Raw genomic sequence first — 26,950 nt, 5'->3', positions numbered from 1 at the left:
GGGCTCCAGTGAGGTGTGTGGTTGGTTTCTTCCACCACCTTCTTTTTGCCTGTCGATAGCTCTCCCTCCTTTTCTGTTCCGTGTTGTCTGCTGGTCCCGCTTCCACGCTCTGTGTGTCTACTGTGTTTTCTGCGCGTCTCCCCTCCCTCCTGGCTTCTGTGACTGGGCTGCACTCTGGGGGGCGGTTCTGCCTTGTCGCCTGTGTGTTGCCTTCTCCCGGGGTCTTGCATTTCAGCGCTGTGGCCTCCCGTCTGCGTTGACAGTCCTCACAGGCTGGAGACTCACAGGGAGGCTGCTTCCACTTCCCTCGTCTGTGGCAAAGCTGTGTGTTCGGGTTGGTCGCTCGTGTCTGAGGAGCTGCGTCGGGACTCTGGCCGGGACTCTGGCCGGGACCTCGTGAGCTCAAGGCAGCCACAGGCCTCCCCAGCTTGTGACGCCTCTCTGGGGCTCCAAGTCCAGGCTGGCTCAGGAGGCGTCATGGCCCTGTGGGCCTCTGTCCACAAGGATGTCCAGACCCCCTTTCCAAGGCCTCTCTGTAGGAGGGGTGCCGACAGGGTCTGCCCGCCCGGCCCCCCGGGGCTCTTTCCTGCTTCCCCTTCCCCCGCTCACAGCCCCCGGGAGGCTGGGCTTCCTGAGACCCTGAGTTCACAGCCCTGTCTCCCACCCATCCCATGACCCAGCGGGACTTGCTCAATGATCTGGAGTTAGCGTATTTTTCTTCTTTACTAGTTTTAGTAAAAATATAGTTTGTGGGTTTTGGGCTTTTTTTTTTTTTCCTGTTCTCTTTGTTACTCTGTCCACAATCTGGAAGCGGGAAGATTCAGAACTAAGGGCTGGTCATGTTCCTACTAGAACCTGAAGTCAGAGGTTAAAGATCAGCCACGACCCTTTAGTGGCTCCTGTAAATCCTGTGGCCGATTCCTGACTCTGGTGAATGCCATCTCGGGCAGCCGGTCACTTCTGTAGACACTCCCTGCCCCCACCCCCCAGCTGGAATCTGGAAACCGGTGGCCTGGTGAGGACACCTCATTCTGCTGGGGCTGGAGGTGAGCTGTCTGCTCCGGTGCAGAAAAGGTCTGGGGGGCTTCCTACCCTCTGTCCCAGTGACGGAGGGGGCTTGGAGTCTCACTGACACCCCTCGCAGGCTGACAGTGAATCATCACCATCCCAAGGTCACCCCATTTTTGAGTACCCATCACGTGCAAGGGCCTTCAGTCCTGGTGACCAGACCCAGAGAAGCTCCTGTGTTGGGCTGTTCTGGACACAAAGGCACAGGTTTTCCACTGAACTTTCTGGAAGAGTCTGCTCCTGGCTGGCCTTCCAAACCAACCTGGACCAAGTGCAGAATTCTGTAAACGGGAGCTCCTGGCAGTGCAGCACCTGTGTCGGGCTGGCCTCTGAGGACGCTGCCACTGAGGCCTGTCCCAGGGCTCAGGCATGTCTGGCTCCAGGGGCTTCACGTGGCTCTCTTTTTGTTTGTCCTGCAGGAATAAAGAAGGACCCAGCCCAGACCTTTGTGCCCAGGACTGTCATGATCGGGGGCAAGGTGAGATGATGTCTTCTTTGCTCCTGCTTGGCATTGGTCGGGGATGCACAAACCACCGTGCTTTTCAGCAGTGTCTCTGCATCGGGGCTGGATGCTGCGGGTGGCCGGGCGCCAACCTGCACACACAGCCCCAGAGGTCCTGGCCCCAGGTGTGCCTCTGGGCCAGGTCAGGCTCCATCAGCTCAGCCACAGGAGGGAGCTGGATGGGGCCCCTGCCTGCCCGGCCCAGGGTAGTGGCGTCCCCAGCCCCAAGGGCCAGTCTCTGCTGGGCTTGCTGGCCCCTGCCTCTCATGGGGCAGCACCATTTCTCTGTGTAACTGCCGGATTTCCACGCCTCCCCTGCACTTGTGTGCCAAGTAGACATGAGTCGCTGGCTGCTTTGTCAGCCAGACGTGCGCCTGCTTTCGGCTCAGCCTGGCCTTATTCATTTTATTTACATGTGCTTTTGGACATGGGATCTCAGAGTCTCAGCGTATCGCCAGCAGGCCATCAGTGGGTCCCATCATCGGGCTCCGCGCTCTAGGGCCCGCGTCCCCACCCTCTGCCACTTTTCCCAGAAGCCTGGGCACAGCTGCATCACGGGGGCTGCGGGTGGGCCCAGGACTGTCCTCGCCCCTTACTTGAGCACATGTGAAGGTGGGGGCACCGTCCCCCGGCCCCCCGACTCCTGATGTTTCTAAAGCAGACTCCAGACAGCATGTTGGGGTTTTTTTTCTTTTCTTTTCTTTTTTTTAACTTATCTATTTTATACATATCAGTTGTATATATGTCAATCCCAATCTCCCAATTCATCCCACCACCACCCCACCCCAGCATGCTGTTTTGTCAGTATTTCCGTATGCATTTTAGAGATGTGGACTTTCAAATTTTTTTAAAAATGAACGCTTTTAAAATGAGAAAAAAAGAATTGTAGAACGTCCACAAACCTGTCCCCCAGACTTTTGCTGAACCATTTCATAGTAGATTACAGACATTATAACACTTGAACCCTAAGAACTTAATCAGTTGTCGTCACAGTGATGTTTTCCTGCAAAACCACACAGCGCCACCATCACACCTAAAACACTTGACAAGAATTCCTCCACATCGTTAAATATCCAGCCAGGGCCACATGCAGCCGTCTTGTGACAGCTACAGATATCTTGAGCTTGTTTGAATCAGGACCCAGCAAGGTTCTCACAAGGTGACAGGCGGCTGTGTCTCTTAAGTCTCTTCATCTGTAGGTTTTTCTCCACGTCCCCCTCTTTTTTCCCCTGCAATTTGTTACAGAAATCGGGTTGTGTGTCTTCCCCAAACCACGTCCCTCTGGTATCTCCCAGTACCTTCCTTGGTTCCCTGCGTTTCCTGTAAGTCGGTAGTCAGTTCTCAGAGGTCCTTGTTCCCTTTCTCCATTTTTGAAAAAACCAACTAGAATCAGAAAACCAAGCTTGAGGTTGACAGATTTGTGCACGTGGGTGAGGTGCTGTCATGAGAGGCGCTCGGTTGGAGCCAAGGAAGCGGGTGGGGCACTGTGCCCCGTGACACCCCCCCCCCCACCACTGGCAGAGCCACTCGGCTGCGCGTGTCCAGCCCCAGCTCCTGCGACCCTGCCCTGCCCCTGAGCACAGGGTGTCTGCTGAGCGCCCCTCCCCGGTTGCAGGCAGCACCCGGCTACCACATGGCCAAGATGATCATCAAGCTGGTCACGTCCATCGGCGACGTTGTCAACCACGATCCGGTTGTGGGCGACAGGCTCAAAGTGATCTTTCTGGAGAACTACAGAGTGTCCTTGGCCGAGAAAGGTGAGCCTGCCCTACCCGGGCGCAGCCAGTGGTCCTCTGTGGTCAGGGCCTGTCTTGCTTTCAGACAGCTTGAGGGCCCCCCACCCCTGGTCTGGCTCTGGGGGAGTCCTGCTGCCGCCGAGCGCGTGGGTCGTCCTCGGCCTCACACACCCTTGGTCTCTGAACTTCCTGCCACTCCCCGTCCTCTGCCCCTCAGCTTGGCCTTTCTGTCCCGGGGCTCCCTCTTGCTGGCCCTCCCCGTCCCCCAGAGGATGCTTCTGCTCGTCCCCACCTGTTCACTCTGGCCTGGCGTCCTGCACCTGCTCTGGGAGGGTCTAGCCTGGGGCCACTCCACTTTGTGGGTACTAGGTATGTGTTGCCATCTGGAGAAGGGCCTGTGGCCAAATGTGCCTCGGAGCATAGCTGTCCTGAGCTGGACAGGCCTTTCTGTGCCGGCCACTTCCAGAGACCTGGCAGGAAGTGCTGGGAAAACTGAGCCTGGAATTGTGGCCTGAGTAGCAGCCCCTCTGATCCACGAGACTGTGCGCTGCCCTCCAGGCGTTGAGTGAACGGCAGGCTCACGCACTCCCTCCTCCTCCCTTGTGGACGGGTCATCAGGACCATCCCTGTGGTCCCGCCACTGCCATGGACCATGTGTGGCTCGGGGGTTGGGTTGGGGTTAGTGTTTCACTGAGCTTCTAAAGCAACTTGCGGCCGCTGCCTGGCACTCCCGGGCCAGTTCCTGCGCTTCCTTAGAACTGACCCTGGGGACAGCCAGCCTGGAGTTGGGCCCCACACCCTCCCCCAGCTCTTGGACTGGCCGTGGTAACGTGTCCACCATCCCCTCTGCCTGAGGGGCCGGGGGGGCCTGTGTCTCTGTCCTGGCGCCTGGACCTGACCTTGAAGAAGGGCCTGGTGACCCTGAGTGCCCTTCAGCTGGGTTAGGGAAGCAGCATCCGCTCTGAGAACAAGCTGAGGACGTGGGAGCAGGGATGCCAAGGCAGGCAGGACCTTAGGAGGCTGCACTCCGCTGCCACGTGGAGAAACTCACGCAGGGAGCCCACACTTGGGAGAAGCTGCAGGGCCGTGGATGGGGTCGTGTCTTGGCCGCTCTGCCAGTCTGTAAACGGCACAGAGTGACTTCGGTGCGTGTGGCCACAAGAAGATTGTCCCCCCGCTGTCCCCAGTCCTCTGGTGCTGTGAGTCGGGTTCCTCTTTAAGCCATTTAAGGAGCCTGTGGGGCTGATCTAATAAGACAGCAGTGATGTCAGGATACAAGGGAACGATGACAACACCAGGCTTTGGTTTGGCCCTGGTCCGCAGAAGGTTCCAGAACAAAGGTCCTTTGCCACCTGCAGGGCTTCTCAGGCGTCTCCACTGTGGATCCTCTGCCTCAGGCTGCCCTAGGTCAAAAAAGGGAGCCGTACAGGTCGTGTGGTCAGTGCGTGGTGTTTCTGTGCTGTTCCCATTGCTCTCGTGTTGAGCGGTTCATGGCTGACGGGTCTTGCTCTCGCCCCCTTGCAGTGATCCCCGCCGCCGACCTGTCACAGCAGATCTCCACCGCGGGCACCGAGGCCTCGGGCACAGGCAACATGAAGTTCATGCTCAATGGGGCCCTCACCATCGGCACCATGGACGGAGCCAACGTGGAGATGGCTGAGGAAGCTGGGGCCGAGAACCTCTTCATCTTTGGCTTGCGGGTGGAGGACGTGGAAGCCCTCGACCGGAAAGGGTGTGTGTCCCTCTCAAGACCTCAGATCTCCTCTACTTGTTTTTCACACCCTTGGATACCTTGAGGGGTCCCAGCCCGGCCTAATTCTGTGCAACTGAAATTGCCTAGTTGCCTAAAATCCCTCAGGGGAGTTGTTGAGGCTTCAGGCACCAGCTGCTGAACCCAAACAGTCAGAACCTTGTCAGCCTATGAGCGCTGGCCCTTTCGGCCCCGTCCCATGTCTGCCACACGCCTCCCTCTCCCTGGACTCCCTAATGGCCACAGGGTGTCTCTCCAGCTTGGTTTCACACGTCATTTTCTTCTGCAACATCCTGGCACTGGGGGCGGGCCGGGGGCGGGGCTGCTTGAGCATCCTCTCGGAGGACTGCGGCAGAGCCGTGCGTGTGACTTGTACGTTCTCTAGCAACCACGGGTCTGTAACAGTAAAAGGAGGTGGTGGAATTGATGTGCTCACGGCCCATGTCCACCTCCAGTGCCTGCGGTTGCCAACCCCACCTGGCTGTCCTGGGTCCGAGGCACAAACGGCCCCAGCACCTGCCCATGAGGCTGCCATCTCCCCACAGGTACAGCGCCCGGGAGTACTATGACTGCCTGCCCGAGCTGCGGCAGGCCGTGGACCAGATCGGCAGCGGCTTCTTCTCCCCCAGGGAGCCCGACTGTTTCAAGGGTGTCGTCGACATGCTGCTGAACCATGACAGGTGGGACAGGCCCCTCGTCCCTCTCCAATGGGTCAAAGTGTCCCCCTGGCACGCTGAAAACTGCACGTTGTTTGGGGCCAAGCCTGGGCCTCGGTGAGGCTCACCCCCACCTCAGCCCACGGCCAGAGGCTCGGCCGCACCCAGGGACCGGGGTTTGTGGGGCTTCTGATGGTGCTCAGCGAGCCTGGGGGCCTGGTGACGGGATTGCCAGCTCCCAGGTCCAGCCCCAGGCCCCCGGCACCAGCTGACCTCCTGGACGGGAGTGACAAGCGTCACCTGGGCAGGTTGGAGGCGACTTCCTCAGGGCAGAGGGAGCCTGGGTTTAATGGGGAGCCCAGGAGTGGTTCAGGTGGAATGAGCTTGTGAGGCCATGAGTCACCACATGGTTGATGTTTTATGACGAGGCCGCTGACACGGGGTTCTGCTCCCCGGGGCGCAGCCTTGCACAGCACTTTTTATAGGTCGGCCGTGCCTCCTCTGACGACAGGCCTCTTCTTCACCCGGGTGGTAAAAGCTGAGTCTGTCAAAGGCTGAGAATCGACCTCTATTCCACTTTCAGTTCCTTTGGTTTAGTCTGTCACTTTTTTTTTTTTTTTTTTTTTTTTTTTTGCTGTACGCGGGCCTCTCACTGCTGTGGCCTCTCCCGTTGCGGAGCACAGGCTCCGGACACACAGGCTCCGCGGCCATGGCTCGCGGGCCCAGCCGCTCCGCGGCATGTGGGATCTTCCGGGATCGGGGCACGAACCCGTGTCCCCTGCATCGGCAGGCGGACTCTCAACCACTGCGCCACCAGGGAAGCCCTAGTCTGTCACTTTTTGATGAATGCTGTCAGCTGGCTTCTGTCAGACCCACACACGCCCGGGGCTGGGAGCTTGGCCCTGCTGAGGTCTGTGATCAAGGAGGGACTTTACAGGGTTTTATGAATTGTGTTTCTGACTCAATCGTAAACAAGACGTGTTTCTGTGTCCATAAATCCTGCACCACCAGTTCTCAGCCCGTGAGATCTGAGAACAGATGGTGACGGAGCCTGTGGTCACCCTGTGCCCTTCCCCTGGAGGTGAAATTGGCGGGAGGCCTCAGCCTATGCAGCTCTAACCCACGTGCACAGGTTCTTTAAAGAACACTGGGTTAAAATAAGGTTTTTCTAGAATAGGGTCCCTAGGACAGAAGCGTTGCTCACAGAGTAGTCCCCATGGCCACCCCTGTCCTGCAGAGCATGAGGACGCAGCCAGCCAGGCCCGTTTCCTGACCTCCCACTCGTCACCCACCCAGCCCAGCTTCCTGTCTCCCCTTTCAGGTTCAAGGTGTTTGCGGATTATGAGGCATACGTGGAGTGCCAGGCCCGGGTGGACCAGCTGTACCAGGTAAGGTCCTTGGGCCCTGGCAGGGAAGCAGCAGGGCGTGGCTGTGTCCTGCTGTCTTGGGCCACTCCCAGGAGGTCACAGTTCATCTAGTGGCCCAGAGCAGGTTGGGCTTCCTCATTTCCTGCTCAGGGACTGACTCAGCTGGCCCTCTGCCCAGGCTGCTGTCCACACCAGTGCACCTTCCCCTGCAGCCTCTGGGCAGCTGCCACGGAGCACAGGTGAGCAGGGCAGGAGTTTCCTTCTGGAGGCTCTGCACACCCTAGCCTGCGATCTGACCGCCCATGTGGGTGTGATCAGGAGAGCCTGAGGTGAGGGATGGGCCTTGTGAGCAGTGAAGACCTTTCTGTGCTTAAAACGAGAAGATGAATGATTCCTTGTAGAAGTGACAGATCTGCCAGCAAGTAGAACAAGGACTTGTAGCTCTAAGGAGTGGAGTTTCTGAGGTGGGGCTGCGGGAGCCAGCTCCCCAGTCCGCGGCCCCGTGTCCCTGCCTTGGCGTGACCCACAGAGTGTGCGCATGTCCAGTGGGGTCTCCTGGGAAGACTCAGCTCCTGAACCTGGGGAGGGAAAGGAGGGTGTGCCACCCTGTGCACCCAGCCAAGGATGGCAGCAGGAGGGGACACTGGCGATGGGGGTGTGACTGCGCAGTTGTTGGGTCAGATGGTTCATTGCCCAAGTCGTTAAAGCAGATTCTTGGACGCGGCCTGAGGGGTTTGTGTGTCTGAGTTGTTGCCCACGTCTCACCCCTCCCGCCCCCCCACTCGAGGAAACAGCCCCTGATGTTCCCTCCTGTGACAGAACAGGAGGGGGCCTAGAAACGGAATGATCTTCTGGGCTCCGGGAGGGACTTTGCTTTCCTTTCGGGGAGGCCCCTCTCGGTGCTGGCTGCAGCCTGGGGGTGCATACTCCTCTGGTGGGGTGTCTGTGCATTGTGTGTGCTGCACCCCAGCAGGACCTCTGTCTAGTCATCTGGAAACTTTCCTGGTGGGTGGGCCCCCTCCCTGGGGAACTCTTGGTTGTAGAGTGCTTGTCATCCGTCAGGCTGCCCAGGGCCTAAGCGCATCTGGGAACAGCCCAAGGTCACCGATCACCCGCTTCCCTCTGCAGAACCCCAAGGAGTGGACCAAAAAGGTCATCAGGAACATCGCCTGCTCAGGCAAGTTCTCCAGTGACCGGACCATCACGGAGTACGCCCGGGACATCTGGGGCGTGGAGCCCTCTGCCCTGCAGACCCCACCCCCCAGCCTCCCCAGGGATTAGGCCCCCCCCCCCCCCACGGGACCAGAGGCGTTTGTTTTCTTGCTGACTCTGCCCATTTCCAAGCACTTTGCCAGCACCCTGCTTTTTTCAGTGCTGTTTCCAGGACGGCCATGGGGATCCAGGTGGTGGCTTTCAGGGATTGGGTTGGGGGAAGATGCTGAGGTGAGATGCTCCCGTTTCCTGCAGGAAAGCAGAGCCCACAGCACTGAGCAGGGCAGCTGGGGGGAAGGTGGACTTGTCTGCTGGGCTCCCCGTAGCCTTGCACACACCTTATGTGAGCTCGTTTTTAGTTTTGAGCCTCTGGATTCTGGGGTCCGGCCAGGTAGCCGTGGTAAAGCCTGGGGTGGTGTATGTTTCTGCAGCGCCTCATCCAGTGTGGCCCCAGTCCTCCCTGGCCCAGCGCTGCCTCCTGGCCACGCAGGGAGGGTCCAGTGTGCCAGGCCATGTCGTCATAGCTGCTGTGTGGGCACCCAGCCCGGGGTTTCCAGATTGATCAGATAAACAGGCCCCAGGACAACTGAGAGTGACACTGGGGACACCTGTGTCCAGCATCTAGGGAGCTTTGGCTGGGACAAGGCTGGCTGATGCAGAATTGCTTTGGTTTTGCTTTTTCATACGATTTTTCATAAGGAAATGAAACTAGCTGAAGCCTTGTTTTAGCAACTAAAAATAGCACTTTTCAAGTTTAGTGCCTGGGGAGGCAATGCTGGGATGTTCTCACCTGGCCCTGAGGACCCAGGTGGGGTCCCCACCTCTGCTGGGTGAAGCTGAACACCCAGCCCCACTGCAGGTCTGTGCCCGTCGAGTCCAGGAGGGTGCGTTTCCGGTCTCACAGGAGGCCAGCCTCCCTCCTCCAAGCAGCATGACAACCTGGTCTGGAAAAGGACTGAGTGGGCCCAGAGAGGAGCCCACTTTCCATTCTGCCCAGAGAGCAGGCTGGAGCTGGGGAGAGCGGGTGAGCAGAGGGGAAGGACAGGGCCAGGGAGCAGGCAGGAGCTGTGGGCGGAAGCGTCCGGAGGCTGTCTCCTCAAATGCTGGACCTGGGTGGCACAGGGTCCTGCCCTCATCCCCGTCCTGACGGCTCACCTCCCCAGAGGCATGAGGGTCTGGGGTTGCATCCCCAGCGCCCTCTGCTGCCCGCCCCTTAGGCCGAGTGTCACCATCACTGTGCCCCTCACCGTCACTGCCTCGTGTGAGACACGGATTAAACCTTCCTGCTTGTGCTCAGTTGATCTGGCCTCTGTGTGTCACTCTTGTGCCCAGGGCAGTCCCGTGTCCCAGCCGGGCTAAATTATGGTCCATCATTCCGGGACTGAGAACAGAAAGTTCTCTCACCTCAGCTGCATGTGGGGCTTAGAGCCACGAGGGCCTGAACCATTAAACCCAGCCACTTGGAAAACTGTCTCCTGGGTGTTGGCATTTTTGGTGTGAATTGTACTGTTTTTTTCACCCATCTTTTGCCACCCACTCCTGGTCCTGGGAAGTGGAACGCCCTGGGGACCAAAACTCCTCCCCTACCACCCTAAATTGTATGGCTGCAGGTTAAATAAAAAACCCAGAGGGATGTGACTTGGGGCTCACTGTTACCCAAAGTACCCAAGAACGCCGTGGATCCCTGCTGGTGGCAGGATGTGCGAGACGCCCCTTGGTTGGGGGCACCTGAGATGCACATTCCTGGTCTCAGGTCTGGGGCAGCTCCTGGGACACATGCATCTGACGACCACAGTTCACAGCTGTGCACATCTCTTGCTGTTCCTGACCACCGACTGACTTCTGTGACCCATTAAAGGGTCAGTCCTAACCCACAGTTTAAGCTTAGTCGCTCAGACAGAGGTAATAAGCTGAGATGCCACCAGGCAGAGATGTCTAGACCTGATTACTAATTACCTGACAGCTGACAAGGGCGGCAGCTACCAGCCCCACGATCCCTTTTTCTGCTTCCTTATCTTCAGACTGTCGGACACCTGTAAAAACACTAACAGCTTGTATTTTTACTTCAGAGCTTACCTTATTCCCCCCAAAAAACTCTGAGACAATTTACATAGACAAAATTTTAAGGAAAACAAGATGCAGACTTGAGCCCAGGCAGAGCAGGCCAGGTCTAGACGGCCTCCTTGGTCAAGACGAGCTGGGGATGTGGCTCTGAGCTGCAGGGCCTCCAGGAGCCTCAGTGACTGAGAAGAGCACGAAGGGGCTGCCCGGGCCAGGCGGGCACCTCGTGCTTTAGTTACAGGAAGACGGTGTCGGGTGGGGATGGGTGTCCGGCTCTGACGGAAATCCAAGGAGACATGACGCTGGGGGACGGGGTGGGGCCCTACAGGCCGTGCTCACACCTGAATTAGACACCAGGAGCACAGAGCCAACCTGTCCAGTAGAAGATAACTGACAAACTGACCTCAGGAGGGTCTGTTCCGTTTCAAACCCGGTTTAAGAAATACGTGGGTTTTCCAGATATAAGAATCACCGTGGGCAGGTCTAAGGTGCTTCAGGAAGAGGGTGTAACCTAACCTGCTTCTGGGCCTCCAGCCAGGGCACAGCTGCTAACAGGCCACAAGGGGGGCAGGTAAACAAGCCCCTTCCCACCCTGGGGAATTTCTGCGCTGCTGAGACTGGAAAATGCCAGAGCCTGACGACCTAGGGGAGGAAGGCCTGCCATCAGGAGAGACTTAGGTGGACTGAAGTCCTCCGACCTGGGACAAACCCTGTGCTTCACAGCTCGAAGCCCTCTTATTAAGCCACACACCCTCCCCTGAGAGAGAGGTCACTTAATGGGGAGGTGAGAAGTGGGACAGCTGGCAGGCACTGGCTGGGAGCGGCACACGTGCAGGGGAGGCTGGTTTGGCAAAAAGCCAAACAACACAAGCGCCACCACCAGTAAGTGAACAGGGCGATGCTCGTGGGCTAGAAGAGTCCCTGGACTCCAGCAGCCTAAACCCCACCCGCCACCTGTCCATCGACACAGCAACATTCAACGAGCTTGTTAACTGTAAGGTTGGAAAGGCCACCTGTGTAGGCCTGGTTTTTAGAAAAATGCCATCTCCACCTGGAGAAGCCGTCCCCACCTCCCCACCGTGAACATACCTTTCCCCAGGGATCATGTCTCTCCGTGCTGGGCCTCAGTGTCTGGGAGGAAGCGGGCAAGAAGGGCCCGTGATCCTCGGCCTTACAGAGGCGACACCACCTCCCTGAGAATGGCCTGGGGCTGTGGGTAGGGCCTGGCCTGGAGGCGGCACGAGAAAACAGACGGACCACCACCACGATTTTATTCTTAGATAAATGCTCAGTCTAAGGCCAGGTTAGGTAGACAGGTGGGTGGAAATCGGAGGAAGGCGGACCACGGGCACCTCCCCCGCTGGGAGCAGTGGGGCCGCCCAGGGAGGCAGGGACACCAAGGAAGGCAAGCCGGGTGCACAGGGTGGGAGGGGCTGATGGAACCAGTGGAGTCCGTTCTGGGAAGGGACAGAAAGAACCCAAGTTGCCCCACATTCTCGAGGGTGGTGCCAGAAAGCTCAACGTGGTCCCAAGACCCCACGCCTCCTGCCCCAGGCTCCCGGTGCCCAGCTCAGGAAGTGTGGGATCAACTAGCCGATGGCCAGAAAACTGTCACTGTCTTCCCAGCAAGACCTCGGGTTGAGTGGCAGCAAGAGGGAGAGAGGGCCACATGCCCGCCGCCCACGCTGTCCACAGAGACCCGTGCTCCCAGCCACCCGGGGCGGGTGCCTCAGGTCTGCCAGGGCTTCCTCTGCCTGGCCCGCGGGCATCCGAGTTCTCTCCAGGCGCATCTCCAGGGTGCCGGGCTGGCCGGAGGAAGCGGGGGGACAACGGCAGACATCTTCATGCTCCTTCAGGTGGCGAGTAACACTCAGTGCTGGCGCCCCGGTTCCGACTTGCCCAGGAACTCCCTGGACCAGAGGAGGACACCTGTCGGCCAAACCTCTTGAGGCCAAACATGAGACCCCACCTCCTGTGGTCCTCCTACAGCCCACCTGGGGAGGCCGCAAAGCAGCCTGGAGGACCACACTTCCGCTCAGAAAACCCCGTGAGTTAAACAAGCAGGGCGCCAACGGCAGCGCCCAAGTCAAGCCCCGACACACAGGAGCAAGGATGGGGTCACTAACTGCACCCCGATGTTGGAGCCATTCTCTGGTCTACATTTTACGTAATGTATTCCTTTTATGGGGAAAAACCACAGTCCCAGAGCAAACCCATACTTATCACTGTCCCCTCGCAGCAGCCCACATCCGTGAGGCAAGAAACTGCAAAGGAACGCCCCCGCAACCTCAAGGGCGAAGTGGAACCACCTGGCACACACCTCACCAAGGGCTGATTCCAGCACCCCGGGCTCCGCAGAGGCCCCCCAGCCAGGACGTGCGGGCTGCCTGCACCCTCCAGCGGGAGGCAGGGAGCGCCTGGTCCATCCAAACCCTTCGCTTTGCCACCAGCGCACCCCTCATCCTCAGGCTCTGCGCCCAAGCTCGAGATGGGTGCCCAGGGCAGCAGCCCACGTCCTGGCCCAGGATTTCGGCCAGCGCAGTGCAGCTAGGGGCACAGCCTCCCTTCCAGAAGCAGCTGGGGACAAACAGGCTTTTGAGGAGCTGGCCCAGACCTGCACCCCCCTGTGCCCCACGCGCACGAGCAGCAACCTGACGGGCCTGTGGGAAGGGACGGAGTCCTGACCCGAAGCAGCTGTGGTGTCTGCGCTGCACGACCTGCACCACAGGGAGATCACAGCCCTACTGACGGTGGGGACGGCCCAGGAGGAAGGGGTGACGCTCTTGACCCCTCACTGTGACTCGGCCCCGAAATGGCTTTTGTAGCTGCGGCCGCACACGCCTGCCTGAGCCATCGCCACGCAGGACGGCATTGCAGGTGAGAGGAGGGCGCCTCACCTCAGGATCCGTGGAAGCTCAGGGCTCTTGTAGATGTACTTGTGCCTGTAGCCAAGGTCCGAGTGGAAGGGGATGAACTGAACCTTGAAGTCTCGGAAGCTGCGTGACGGTGCAGCAATGTTGTAGAGCTGGGGAGGGAGAGGCGGGTCAGCGCCTGGGGGTGACCTGCCTACTGGCCTCCCTCTGCCACAGAGAGCAGCCCGTGGCTGCCGTCTCCAAAGAGCAGCCCAAGACCCCCTTGCCCAGCGCCCTACAGCCTGCCTCGGCCACAGCAGGGACCCTCGGGGCCACCACTCAAGACCCTCTCCGTCCTCACGCCCGTCTTGCAGACCGCCCTTCCTCGGGGGCCTGCAGCACCGCAGAGAGCCACCTGCTACGGGATGTGGTGGTGGCCTGAGTGCCAGGAGCAGCCCCGATGGCTCAGTCCCTGGGGCTGGGTGGGCTGTGTGCCTCAAACTTTGCCGTGTGCCTGGGCCAAGGCCCGCCAACAAGGTGGCTCAGGACCTGTACCACCTCAGCCCCCTCCTCCCAGCCCGGGATGGCCAGGTCATGTGCCCGGAGCAGCTGGAGGGAAGGACCTGGCCCCCGCACACCTGCCTCAGGCCTGGTCTGATGTGGCCTGGACGTCGCGCCCTCTAGCAGGCCAGCGCCACGGCCAGACAGTGCTCTCTCCCACCCTACCCCCACCTACAAATCTAATCGGGCTTCCTGGCAGCAAAGGCAAAGCAAATACAGCAAAAGCAGACACACAGGCAACATGGCACCCTCTGTCGTCAGTCCCATCCCAGAGGCAAGAGAACAGGTGAGAGTTCTGTACCAATTCCAGCCACTGGGGGAGCCTCGCCATCAAGGGTTCTTTCCCTCCAGCCAGTAACTGGCAAGCCCTCCTGGCTGAGTCCCCTGTACGGGGACCCAGGAGATATTCACTTGCTTATTTTCACGTTTCCTTCTGGGGCGGCATCAGCTGTCCAGCCCCGCCCCGCCCCTGCTGCCAACCTCCTCTGCCCTCTCCCTCACAAGGGGCCCTGCCAGCAGCAGGACCCTCCTCCCCACCTGCCTGGCCTAGACTGGACCGAACATGAGTTTGCCCGACGCCCGCCAGACACCCACCTTTCTGCCGAGCTGGAAGGGCACGACAGGGTCATCCTCGGCGTGCAGGATGAGCAGGGAGCAGGAGATATGCTTCACGCTGCAGGGAGGAAGAAAGGCGCTGGACTGGCCCCCAGGAGGAGCTGGGGTCTCCTGGGCTCCCAGTCCTGCCCACAGCAGGGACCTGGCTTAGGGAGCACTTCACCGTGGTGTGGAACGCCTCAAACTATGGGCATTTTAATAGAGAACTAGCAGTTGATTTCTTAGATGTTTCCATCAATATCTATTCTAGGTGACAGGTGTCAGCCAAATCTAGAGATCAATTCATTCACCAAATCGGGTCCCTGAATATTTCCTGGAAATTAAAAATTATTAATTTTTTGCTAGTAGACTACTCTTAAAAAGTTACAAAACAATATTTACAAACTAAGTAATTTAGGTGGGCCAGGAAACTCACTCAAATGAACCTTACTGGACATCTGTTGGCAAAAGAGCCACCCTCTAACTTATCTTTCGTGTAAATGATATTTAAGGTCACTCCTGAGAGTTTCAAGTAAATTAACATTCTCAACAGATTCACAGGATCCTATCCTTCAGCAAACCACCTCACAGAAGGACTGGATGGGCCTGGGGTCTCCTAGGCGCCCCTCACTGAGGTCTCACGGGGAGCTGCTGGATGCAGCAGACACCTGTTGTTGGCGATCCCATGCTCATCTGGGGGCTTCACAAGGGCAGCCCCGGGGCAAGCCTGGCACCTGGCAGGACCAGGCCTGGGGGCGCGCCACCCCTCAGAGGCCCAACTCTGGCAGTCTGCAACTGCCGCTAGCGGCTTGCAAGTTCACCCGCCCACCGCGTTCTACTCCCCGGGTGGAGCGCTGCTGGTGTGTGAGTCACGCTGTGACGGGCAACGTCTTTTCTGGACTTCCACCCACGAAGCTGCTCCGTAGCCTCTCTGACTCTGGAGGCCCCCCTCACATGCTGTCACCTTACCAAATACTGGGGAACAGACCTGCCCACCAAGCTGGGGCTCCTGACTTGCAGTGGGTGAGAGCCGGCCGGCACACCAGCACTCACACAGGCTCAGCTGGGGGGGCAGCCAAAGGTGGCTTTCTCATCGTTGTCATTTTTAGAGGGAACCCAGTCTATTCAGATAATTCTTCTTTTAAAAATGTAGATTTTTAAATGTTAACTGCATATTCAGATAAGGATTTTTCCTTTTTCTTTTTTTTGAAGAAATTAAACCCCATGAAATTAAGATATCACAAAGATAATAGCAGCAGAATCTGAACGTTGTTCAAAGAACAGTCCTTAAATAGAACATGTAACTGCTGGTTTACCTCAGAGAAATACTTTTAATATAAAACTTTGTAACATCTTTCCATAACCAAACACAAAACCTATGGCTGAGGCAAAGTCATTTTTTGAATAACAGTTGCTATTACTGCTTTAATACCTGTTTAGGAGTTCTGGTTTTGACAGATAATTTTCAAATAAAACAGCGTTATGGACCAAAAATATGTTGTCTTCCTATCTCTTTAATCTAATCCTACAGTCCTTCCACACTCCTGGTTCTCCTTCTCTAACTGACATGCCCTTTACAGAGATGTGTTGCTTACAAAAGATCCCCGTGTATTCAGAATCCTATCCCACTTGGTTAATGTGACTCAAGACACTTATTCTGGGGGTTCTTGGGGTTTTTCTAAGTTCTCTTCCATGGTACTCACTTTTCATCATTTGCAAACTGAATTCCACTGCTTGTGATGGGATCAAGGAAGAACCAGTCAAAGCCAGGGAAGTATCGATAGATCTGGAGGCAACATGTAGACAACAAGCAGAGGATCAATTAAAACACCCCACGCAGGGCTGAGGGTCCAGACAGAGGTGCCGTGTGCCCGGGGGTCACTCCTGCTTCTGAGCAGGCTGAACTGTGGGCCCCCTGGAGCTGGGGGGGGGCGCCCCTGCCCTTCCTGGTCCCCGCCCTCAGACTCCCTGCTCAAGAGGCCCCCAGACCGGCTGCAGGGGGGCTGCCCGCAAACAGGGCTCCCACACCTCAGACTAGGAGACCAGGCTTCTCACACACAACAGGCTGCCACCCCCAAGGAATGGGGTCCGTGTGACTCGGGAGAAGAGCAACATCAAAGGAGACCCAACAAAGGACTCTTCTGTCTGCAACGGAGCAGCATGAGGTCGGGTGGGGCCGACACGGCTCCCCTGGACACACGGAGCAGTGGGAGGAGGAAGCAACAGGGTACAGAGGACCCTCCTCTGGGCCCGGCCTGTAAATGGAGGGTCCAAGGCCTCAAATCCGGCCAGTGATGGCCCAACAGCATGTAATCCCCACCAGGCCTTCCCTGGGGTGCCCACCAGCTCCACTCCTGGGGAGGCTGCCGGGACAGCACCCTCAGCCTGCACTGAGCCCCATGGGCAAGCAATGCCAGGGGGGCAAAGCCTCCTGTGGGTACAGCCGCCCTCAGGCAACCTGGCTGTGACTCCATCCTTCTACCTGGCACAAAGTTATAAACATCCTGAGCGGGTCTGTAGTCAGGCCAGTGCCCAGAACTAAATGAGAATTAACTTTTATTTATTTTTATTTATTTATTTTTTTTGCGGTATGCGGGCCTCTCACTGTTGTGGCCTCTCCCATTGCGGAGTACAGGCTCCGGACGCGCAGGCTCAGCGGCCATGGCTCACGGGCCCAGCCGCTCCGCGGCATGTGGGATCTTCCCGGACCGGGGCACGAACCCGTGTCCCCTGCATCGGCAGGTGGACTCTCAACCACTGTGCCACCAGGGAAGCCCCGAGAATTAACTTTTAATAAAGTTTGTATTCATTAGACTATTTAAATAATAATTTTATGATATTTAAATTTATTTATTATACACTTACAGTCATTTTTATATTTTATAGCAATTATTTTCATTATAAAAATAAGTCCGTTTTTAATAAGATCTGTACTTGCCACTGAGAATGGATGGCTCTTAGCTTCTTCGCGGATGTTAGTAAATGGAGATTCCAATATGAGGGCATCTGGAGGTGTCTCTAGATAAACAAACGGGGAACTGGGAGGTGAGCAAGAAGCCCCAGTGAGACACACTCCTCCGCTCCCCATCCACGCACCCTCCACAGGACAGCGGAGCCCAGCCCCTGGTGACGCCCCGCCAGCCGCTGGTGGATTGGGGGAATGGGGGTGGGCCCTCAAGGGTCTGCTCAGGCCCCCACCTCAGCGCCCGGCTCTCGTCTCACCATACGGCGCGTCCACCACCACCCACTTCACGAGAAGCCCCAGGGCCTGGAGCACAGCCGGCTCCCCAACGCTCCACCCGCCCACGGGAGCCGGGCCGTCCCCACGACGTGTGACCCCACACGAGCCCCTACCTCGCTCACAGAGGCGCCGCACCAGGTTTGTGGCCACTCTGGAAAGAAAAAAAAAGTTCAGCTGAATTATGACAAAAATTGTTTCAGATGAGATCCTCCTAATACTCAAAGGTGACCGAGGAAGCTGGGATCTGCGAAGTGACCAGTGGGGTTTTGGGCGGGGGGAGCACAGATGCCCCAGCCGTCAGCCAGCCCCTCTGACAGGGCACCTCCGTGTCCCCGAGGCATGCACCTCACCTGGAGCAGCCCCTTCAGGCCACACAGCGGCGCCCCAGTTCACGCCCGGTCCGTATGGGTGCCGCCGGGACACAGAGGAGGACAGCAGGGCCCAGGGCTGCCCCGCCAGCAGGGAGGAGGCTGCAGTCTGCCAGGCCTGGGGGCCTCCTGCCTTCCCAGGACCAGCCTGGGTGGGTCCCATGCAGACACCCAGGGCAGGATGGCCTGTTCTCCTGTCCAGGGTTCAGCCCCCCGGCGAGGGCGGGCCAGGAGGCCCTGTCCCGGGCACCGCCCAGCCTGCGGCCCCAACCCGCCTGCAGCCACCGCGTCCAAAGGAAAGGCAGCAGAAGAACAGCAGGTGCTGGTCTTGGGCTCCTTTAGGAACACTGGCCCCCACGCCCGTGGAAGCAATGCAGGCAGCTCACGTGGAACATCGAAGTGCTTCCCGTCTTGGCAGATGGAGGAAGGGAACCACCACTGATGCCTCCCCAACTTCTCCGGTGACGACGCCAAGCGTGGGCTAAGGGGCCCACCGTTCACAAACAGAGTCAAGGCCCCGGCTCCCGGGCTTGCTGGGCAGCACATACGTCCTCAGCCAGGCCAAGGGAAGCCCGAGTGCCCTGTCCCGTTCTGCTCGGACCCCCCTCCTCAGGGCACAGTCCTGCTGAGGCGCGTCTGCATCCTCCCTGTGGAGGAGACGGCACCTCCACGACGGCTGTTGTACCTCCCGTCACTTCCTGGGTCGAGGAGCTGAAGTATCTCAAGCCCCTCGTGGTCTCTGTGGTGCTTCATCCCCTGCCCCCATCACAGCACTAATGGTGCTACAGGGTCCAGAGGACACCGGGGCCCCTAGGAGAGCCTGGGCTGGACAGTCGCCCGTGAAGACCTGCTCCTGCAAAGGCCACGCGGGGAATTCTTACCCGGTGCCGAGGGAATGGCCCCAAATATACACAGGGTTGTCTCCACTTCGCGCTTTGATCCAGTCAAAAACATGGAGTGCGTCGTACGTCATGCCCCGCTCCGACGGCGTTCCTACTGAGTCACCCCAACCTGGGAAAGCAGCAGCGAGAGGAGGACGTCACATGCAGCCCAGGGGACCTCGAGGGGCAAGCCCACCTCCTCCCCCTTCTCAGCAGGAGGCCCAGAACGTCTGGGGCCTCAAGGTCTCGGCCAAGCCAGCTCTTCTTCCCCCACCTCCTCAGCCGTCACAATCTCTGAACCCAAACGGCCATCCACCCGCCCTCATCTGAGTCTCGACGAGCAGCTAGCTGAGCAGACGGGGTGGTCGGACACGCAGACCCCTGCCGGCCCCAACACCTGGGGCTTGACGCCAGGATGAGGCACGCCGCCAGGATGAGGCACTGACAGGCTCAGCCAGGGAGAGTCCAGTCCGCCCTGGGGCCCCTGAGCCCAGCCCTGACTCCATGGCCCAGCTGTGGCCCAGCTGTGGACAGGCGTGGAGAGGTCCCCAGACAGGCAGATTGCAGGCTCAGGGCAACTCTGACCCAGAAAGGAAGGGGCTTTTAGCATCCTGTTTGCTTAACAGAGGAAAGCCAACTGTCTCGGCCCCTAAACCTTGACCTCCCAAGGGACCTTCCCTCCAGATTCTCAGCAAAGTCAAGTGTGACTGTCATTTCCAGCAGCTCAGCAGTGAGTCATCATCAAAATGATCTGAAAGCACCACAAGGCTCAGAAAGACCAAGTCCTGCTACATAAGCAAAACCCAGAGGCAGGGGCACCACAGGCCACCTCCCTGGGGCATCCTCCCTAGGGAAGGAGCCAATGTCAGGGACAAGGCCAGTGTGAGGGCTCGGGGCACTGGTGGGGGCAGGGACAAAGAGACAGGGAGAGACACAGAGAGACAGAGACAGGGACAAGCTCTTGTACGGCTTAGAAAGGCAGAGACTCAATGGGAAATGAAAAGAGGAAGTGCTAGATGGGATCTTATTTCTGTTGGAAGCACCAGAAGGTGAACAAGGAAGAGGCCACCCCTCTCACTACCCTGAGGTCCAGCAGCAGGAGCAGGAGGAAAGGATGGGCCTCATTTCAGACTTTCTCCAACGCAGCACCTTCCTCCTGATGGAACACTCTTCCACCAAAGAACCATCCCTCACCCTATGGTCAGCAGAATAATGGCCCCCAAAGATGTCCATGTCCAAGCCCGAAACCTGTGCCTCTGGTACCTCACACCGCAAGGGGAATGAAGGGTGCAGGAGGAAAGAGGCTGCGAATCAGGAGACCCTGGGATGGGAGGTGATCCTGATCAGCGTGAGCCCCCAGTAATCACAGGGTCTTTATGATCAGAAGGGAGACAGAAGTCAGAGCCAGAGTGATGCAGACTCAGGCCACAGGCGAGGAGTGAGGGTGGCCTGGAGAAGCTGGAAGAGGCCAGGAACCTGACTCTCCCCTGGAGCTTCCAGCCGTGCCCACACCTTGACTTATCCCAGTGGCTAAAGATTTTGAACTCCTGACCTCCAGAACTTCAAGATAGTAAGTCCGTGCTGTTTCGAGACATTTACATCTGTGGTAACTTCTTGCAGCAGCAAGAGGAAACTCTTCCAAAGTTCACATCCAGGTGATGTCAACTGGCTCCTGGGTCTGCGGATGTGGACGCCCCCCCCCAACCGCTTACCCCCAGTCAGGGTGAGCTGGACAAGAGGCCTTTAGCCCTCTGACCTCTCCCACCAAGGACTGTCCAAGGCACACACTTGCCACACAGCTGCTCCCTGCCAACACAAAGCATTTTCCTCACGCATCAAACTGTGGGAGGCCAGAAAGAAGAAATACTGAGGGGCGAGAAGATGAGTCTCTCTCTTCCCTGTCTCCATAACGTCAACAAAACCAGCTGTGCTGAGCATGAAACGTGCCCAGCTGTGGGGAAAGTCTGAGTCCAATAAAGACAGTACTTCCTACTTTTAAAATGTGGCTGACAGAGGGTGTGTGCTGGGGTTCCAGGCACCCTACAGGGGCGGATGCACGCAGGACACACCTCCGAAGACCCTGACCCTCCACCACATCCACGTGCTCACAATTGCCACAGGTCACGGCAGAGCCGCCAGCCGCGCAGGAGCCTCTCAGAGCAACACCTGCATATCCCACACCGACCTGGAGGAAGCGGGGCAAGTACACAGCCCTCACCTCTGTAGTCAAAGGTAACCACGTGGTAGCCAAGGGAACTCAGCACCTGGAAGTGAAAAACAAACACCTGGGCAACATGGCTCTGACTAAACCCACTAAACCCAAGCAATTCCAAGTGACTTTATGTAATTTGCCAATTTCTGGCATATGATCCACAAAGTCCATTCATCCTGATCTTGGAAACTATCCCCAGAGGCAGCAAAATGGGAAGCATTCCATGGGGAGACGTCCATAACAGGCAGTGTTAAAAAGATCAACAATGATCATTAACTCAAAATTATCAGGGGGACCCCCTTCTGTTCACGCGTCCTGGAAAGAACAGCCAGAAGCAGGCGGCAGGCGACGCCCAATCTGTCGCAGACCGTGTGGGTCACACCCCATGGGCACTGCTCCATCCATCTGCCCACTGTGTGGCCTCTTCTGTCTGTCATAAGCTAAGGGCACCGCTCCGTCCATCATAAACTGTGTGCCGTCCTCACCTACCTTGTAAAGCTCCACCCGGTGGTCGCCTCCTCTAGATCATCAGGGAAAGGAAACAAGCATGGCTGTTAGTGCATCTTCTCAGAAAGGGGGCCCAGGATCAACACTGTAGCATCTGGGCCCTTAGGGCCTGGCCCCCAAACCTACACGGGAGGGTGGTGGACAGGTCACCTCCTCCTCAGGGTACCGACGTGGCTCCCAGTTTGCCTCCACAGTATGGTGCCAAACAAGGGACAGTCTGAGCATTTGGGGGATCTTTCTTAACTATTACCTCACCTTTGGTTTGAGCAGGCCATACAAACCTTCAGTACAAACCCCAGAAGACACAAAGGGCCCCTCAGCTCCCCAGTGTCCAGGACCACCCATGAACAGGAGGGAAGCACTTCCCTGCTGGCACATGCACCACGGGGACAGGCCACGGGCACCTCCCGCCCCAACCTTTTCACCTACAGAGCCAGAGCCAACTCTCAGAACTCTCCTCCTCGGCCATTCACGCCCTCCCCTCGTGGTCACTTTGGCTCTTTCCCACCTGCTGCTAACTGAGGTTCCGCTGCTGCGGCCACCCGCTCATGTCCTTCCGCACACGTGTGTCTGCGGGTGGACGCTGGGTCGAAGGTGCCGTGGTGATCTGACAGCCACGTGGGCCTCCCGGCCCCTCAGCAGCGGCTCCAGCTTCAGTGGCACCACTGCTGGCACCACCCCACGCCCGCGCCTCCCCGAGGACTGTCCAGCTCTTTCCCCCACGCTCTGCCCACATGCTGGCTGGCTGTTACCGTGCACGGACACCCAAGGGGGACAGAGCTACCTCGGGAGAGGGAAGCACCTCAGCAGGCGGCTCACCCTCACCAGACTTCTCAGCTCTTTCCCTTCTTTATGAGGAGCATTTGGCCAATTTCCGGGGTGTGTGTACACGGAGCGAGTGTCCTCAGGGGAGGCGAGAACACGACGAAGGAGGAAAGCCAATACAACCCAGAAACAAACGTTCAAAGGACTTAGCTTCAGGACCAGAAGGAAACACTGCAGTGTCTTCAGTTACCTTTGCAACAATTTGTCACGGCTCTTTTCTAAATGTTCCCAATACCCTACCTGGAGCAAGAAGGGGGATTTAGAGCGTGATGGGGCTGGGGGCGTCCTGGGGGTCCGAGGCTGCTGCTGTCCTGCCCGGCCGGGTGGCTGCCAAGATCTGCAGCCTGAGTAGTCCTTGGGGACGTGGAGGGGGGTGGGTGGGGGTGGGCAGCAAACCTTCAAAGTCACCAGATTCCTTCCATCCTGAAGTGACAGATAGACCTTGTCTTCTTTACCATGTGATTGGCACTGCTCACAAAGAACTCCAAACTTGCCTCATTTACAGAAAGAGGCTACAGGAGCTGTTTGTATTCACTTGCTCTTTGAAAAGCGGAAGAGAAACCCGCTGTAGCTTGTCCCAGACGAGGGGAAAGCAGGCTGCCGAGAGCGTGCTGAGTCAGTGGCGCAGCGCGCTGCTCTCCCGGCTCCATGTCCCTGCGGGCCCCACTGCCTGGACATCCTGCTGCCCCCTCTGTGCAGCCCCTCTGCCCAGACGCCCGCTGTGGCCTGCTTTGTCCTCCTCGCCGGTTCTGCCTGTGAACTGACTGACCCCAGCCCGGCCCCGCGGTGCCCGGCCTCCTGCTGCTTCTTGCTGGCTCTCTCTCACGAGACCCAAGGAACAGGGACCCTCCCAGGGGTTTCAGGCAATGCTTGTTCAGAAAACATCCCTCTTCCTCTCACCCCACCAGCTCTCCTGCAGACTCTTCTCAACAAGGCTGACCGTGTGGGCTGGAAGGAGCCCTCTTTAAACAACGGCTCCAATCCCCGCTTGTCTGAAAGACATCCATTAAACCTACTCTTGAACAGCACCTGGGATAAACCTGGGCGAGGGCTTGACCTGCACAGACGTAGGTGCTTCCTTGATGGCCCACTGGAATGCGCTGGCAGTGCCGGCTCAGGGCTGGAAGTACCCTGGCCTGAGAGCGTGGCATGGCGGCCCCCCGAGGACAAGCGTGTCCCTGCATGCTCAGCTGGGTCTCTTCGTGGGACTCCCCCACCTTCAACGTCACCCTCGCCCCTCCCCAGGAAGCATGCCTCCCCCTCCAGCAGGGCACACCTGCCAGCGAGAAAGTGTCCTCAGACCAGACAGCAGATGCTGGGTGAGCAGGGGCGACTTCCTGGGCACACGGTGGCTCTGCAGGGTCTCAACAAACCTCGGCTGAGGGACCATGCCTCCTGCCCACTGAGAAGCCTTGTTCCCTAACCCAGGAAGAAGGACACCCCTCTGGCTGAGGCTCTGGGTCGCTCTGACAGACGCAGCAACCTCCATCCCACCCCAGGCACGAGCTTCAGACCAGGGGTTTCTGGACACAGCTGCCCACATCTGCTCAGCAGGTGGTTTCCAAGCAAGCAGGCCCGGTCCACCTTGCACACAGCCCTGCTCTGCTCTGGGCCTGTGGGAACACGACTTCATGCAAGCTTCTCCCAAACCCCAGACAAACCCTGCCTCTTCGTGTGTTCTCAGGACGCCCATGTCCCAGGTGCACCCACGCTCTCACTGCGATGGGCCCCACCTCACCTGGTGCCCGCGTTCCCGTGCAGGTACAGGATGATCGGGTGGCTAGAAGCCAAGGCATCCTCGTACCACATCTGGTCCTTCCCTTGGGCGTTCTTCCACCAGACAGTGGGGACAGTGTGCCTGGAAGCAGAAGCAGAGGGGAGCGGCAGGTGACGCGCCTGCAGACGGGATGCCCACGGCTCAAGTCACAACTGAGCGGAGAGCAGGAGGCTGGGTGGGCTGACTGCAAGCTGTGAGGGCAGCTTCTGGCAGCTGAGGCAGGTCATTTCCTGACTCGCGGATGGGCCCTCTCTGGGCCCCAGAAGCTTGCCCCGGCAGCAGTTACTAGGGGTGGGGCAACAGCCGCTCCTCCTGTATAAAGGGGAAGCTATGTGAGCTAAGACCCCTTCCAGCTGGGTTCCAGCACAGAATGGGCACTGAATGGACACTGGGCAATGCCATGTCCCCTCAAACTCATCCATGTCTTTAAGTACGTAACTTAACTCACGACATAAGACATATCGTGCTGTTATATGTACTAATTCAGCAACACGGGGCTATGGGCTGGACTGGAAGCCCGGCCATCGTTAAGGCACAATTTCTAACACAGAGCCTGTCCACAAGCCGTCTTGGCACAGACACACCGCTGCAGGAGACGTCACAGGCCCACGTGGGCAGTCCTTCCACGCCTGGCCAGGCAGGTGGACACTTGTCTATGTGGCCAAACCCTCTTTTAGAGAGGTGCTCTGGTTCATCTTAACTCAGGACACATCAAAGTCACTGTTCATCACTGGGGAGGGTCTGATTTAATACCTTTTTTCTGTAAAACTTATTCAAATTCATTCTTGGGAAGTTTTAAAAACATTACGTGGCCGATTTCTTCTTTTCTAAGTGTTAGCATCTCGTTTCTAACGTAGTCTCTCTGACCCATTTCAGAGGACTGCATTTTGGGTGGTTCTGACAGCTGCAATTATCACTCCCCCACAATTACAAACCTATGAGATGGAAAGGTACATTTGGAAGGTGCTGGGAGCTGATACGCCTCCAGTAGCCAGCCTACCCAAACTCGGAGCTCCTGACGAAGGCCCAGGCAAGCTAAGCTCTCCATCCCTGGGCTCCTTCCCCCTGCCAGGCAGAGGGGAGCTGCCCTCCCACCACCGCCCCCCCTCCAGCTCCTCTGCAGCAGGAGGACCTGGAGAGGTGCCAGTGAGGGCAGGTGGTGAATGGAGTTGCTGCCACCCAAGGGCCCGCACTGCGATCAAGACAGCGCAGGGTGCAGACCTGGGCGGGCTGTGGTGCCCACCAGCACACAGCGGCTGTCGCTTCCCGGAGACTCATGTGGTCATCACCAACACAACCTTCACAGGTGACTGTCCACAAATACCTGTCCTGTAACACGGCTGCTCTGCTCAAGGAAGAAGCCTGGCTGAGCCCACATCTTCAAAGCACAGACCCTCTTAACCATCAGGAGAGCCACCAATTCCCCCAAACACCTCTGAGCAAAACATGTCAGGCTTCTGACTGAAAATGAAAATGCACAGCAGCCCGCATGCACACACTGGTCGTAAATGCTCTGTTAAAACAAACCAGAAATGACCAATGACAACCCCAGCCTCAGCCACTACGAACCAGAACCTCCCTCTCACCCTCTGGTCTTTACGCAGGACCCCCTGCCCTCCGCACAGCACAGGGAAGCGATTCAGAGCACTTCACTCAGAAGCTTCTCACGTCCACAGCAGTTCTACTGAGACAAAGGCAGCAATTCAGAGCTGCTTCTGAGAGAAAGAGAAGACGCCACAGGAAAGCCAGTCCGCTCTGGTTCTGTTGTTTGTAAATACCAACTAGTCCACAGTAAAAGCATTAAATCATATTCCACAGAAATGCCAAGAAGTCACAGAACTTAGGCCCAACCTAAATTTATGGCTAAAAAAGTAAACGCTAAGAAAAGAGCAAACGCCACCACTCTCAAGAGCTGAGTGCTGTGTGGAAAGAAATGCAGCTGTTTTCAACAACTGGGTGGGCCCTTCTCTGCAAGACAGGTGTGGCTCAAGCCTGCGCTCACGATTCTGTGATATATTCTCTGTTTCTGGCTTTCTTCTCCCCTGGAAACGAGGCTTTCTGCAAAAACCAGTCTGGTTTGAAAACCTCAGAACAGAGCTGGCCATCTCGTGCCCCATTGTTCAAGGAATTTAGTTGAGGTCTTTCCTTTGGAAACAGCAGGTAAAAGATAAAAATGGACAAGCGAGAGTTTCAGAGACGGCTCCGCTGTCAGGACAGCAGTGGCCACACCTCACAGGCCTTCTGCCTCCTGGACAGGCTGCGGAGCCGGTGCCGGCCCTGCAGCCCTGAGGCTGCACACTCACCAGACTCCGAGGGTCACGTCTTCCTCTGGCTGGAGGTAGTAATTACAGGTGTGATTCAAACCTTGATCCTGCGGTTTCTTCAAATCAATGAAATAGGGAACGCGCACTGTGGGGGACAAAGAGATGGAAACCAGGATTAGTGAGGGTGGACGGACACACACGTACACAGCAGAGGTGAAGCTCTCAAAAAGTGCCAAGTACTTTCCCAACGTTATACTGCCTGGGGCACCGGGCCCTCCAGCCTCAGGCGGGGCTGGAGGTAGGTGTATCTACAGATCCTTCGGCAAGGACGAGGTCCAAGCAGAGACCCACTGAAGGTTGTTCAAGGTGTGAGAAGATGTGAAGGAGGGAAGGAAAGATCCTTGGGAGACCTGAGGGTCGGCCTGGCCATGAGAGAGGCTGGAGACAAGGAGGCTACGACTGAAGGCTGGAGCCAGGGTGTTGGGGGAGGGACTGTGGGAAAGGCGACAGATGGAC

At 57.6% G+C, this 26,950-nt stretch overlaps 2 protein-coding genes across 3 annotated transcripts in view; one reads left to right on the top strand and one right to left on the bottom strand.

Annotated features, from left to right (window-relative positions):
* Positions 1–9,592, top strand: part of PYGB (glycogen phosphorylase B) — a 54,356-nt gene extending 44,764 nt beyond the window's left edge. The window contains exons 15-20 of the mRNA XM_060078228.1: positions 1,488–1,546; positions 3,186–3,327; positions 4,831–5,038; positions 5,602–5,736; positions 7,034–7,100; positions 8,208–9,592. Coding sequence (XP_059934211.1) covers positions 1,488–1,546; positions 3,186–3,327; positions 4,831–5,038; positions 5,602–5,736; positions 7,034–7,100; positions 8,208–8,360 — 764 coding nt within the window. The 3' untranslated portion in view covers positions 8,361–9,592. The remainder of the gene's footprint in view (positions 1–1,487; positions 1,547–3,185; positions 3,328–4,830; positions 5,039–5,601; positions 5,737–7,033; positions 7,101–8,207) is intronic.
* A 2,444-nt stretch (positions 9,593–12,036) lies between these two features.
* The window catches only part of ABHD12 (abhydrolase domain containing 12, lysophospholipase), a 68,512-nt gene continuing 53,598 nt past the window's right edge, over positions 12,037–26,950 (bottom strand). For both annotated transcript variants that reach the window (XM_060078229.1, XM_060078230.1), the window contains 11 exons: positions 26,474–26,579; positions 24,132–24,251; positions 21,551–21,581; positions 21,068–21,113; positions 18,850–18,979; positions 17,714–17,751; positions 17,298–17,377; positions 16,063–16,145; positions 14,360–14,438; positions 13,250–13,377; positions 12,037–12,262 (listed from right to left, as the gene is read on the bottom strand). In XM_060078229.1, the coding sequence (XP_059934212.1) occupies positions 12,223–12,262; positions 13,250–13,377; positions 14,360–14,438; positions 16,063–16,145; positions 17,298–17,377; positions 17,714–17,751; positions 18,850–18,979; positions 21,068–21,113; positions 21,551–21,581; positions 24,132–24,251; positions 26,474–26,579 (881 nt within the window). In that variant the 3' untranslated portion in view covers positions 12,037–12,222. The remainder of the gene's footprint in view (positions 12,263–13,249; positions 13,378–14,359; positions 14,439–16,062; positions 16,146–17,297; positions 17,378–17,713; positions 17,752–18,849; positions 18,980–21,067; positions 21,114–21,550; positions 21,582–24,131; positions 24,252–26,473; positions 26,580–26,950) is intronic.

This window comes from Mesoplodon densirostris, chromosome 16, assembly GCF_025265405.1.
Source record: "Mesoplodon densirostris isolate mMesDen1 chromosome 16, mMesDen1 primary haplotype, whole genome shotgun sequence".
NCBI lineage: Eukaryota > Metazoa > Chordata > Mammalia > Artiodactyla > Ziphiidae > Mesoplodon > Mesoplodon densirostris.
The sequence above is the reverse complement of the archived record's forward strand: the minus strand, read 5'-3'. Positions and strand labels throughout refer to the sequence as shown.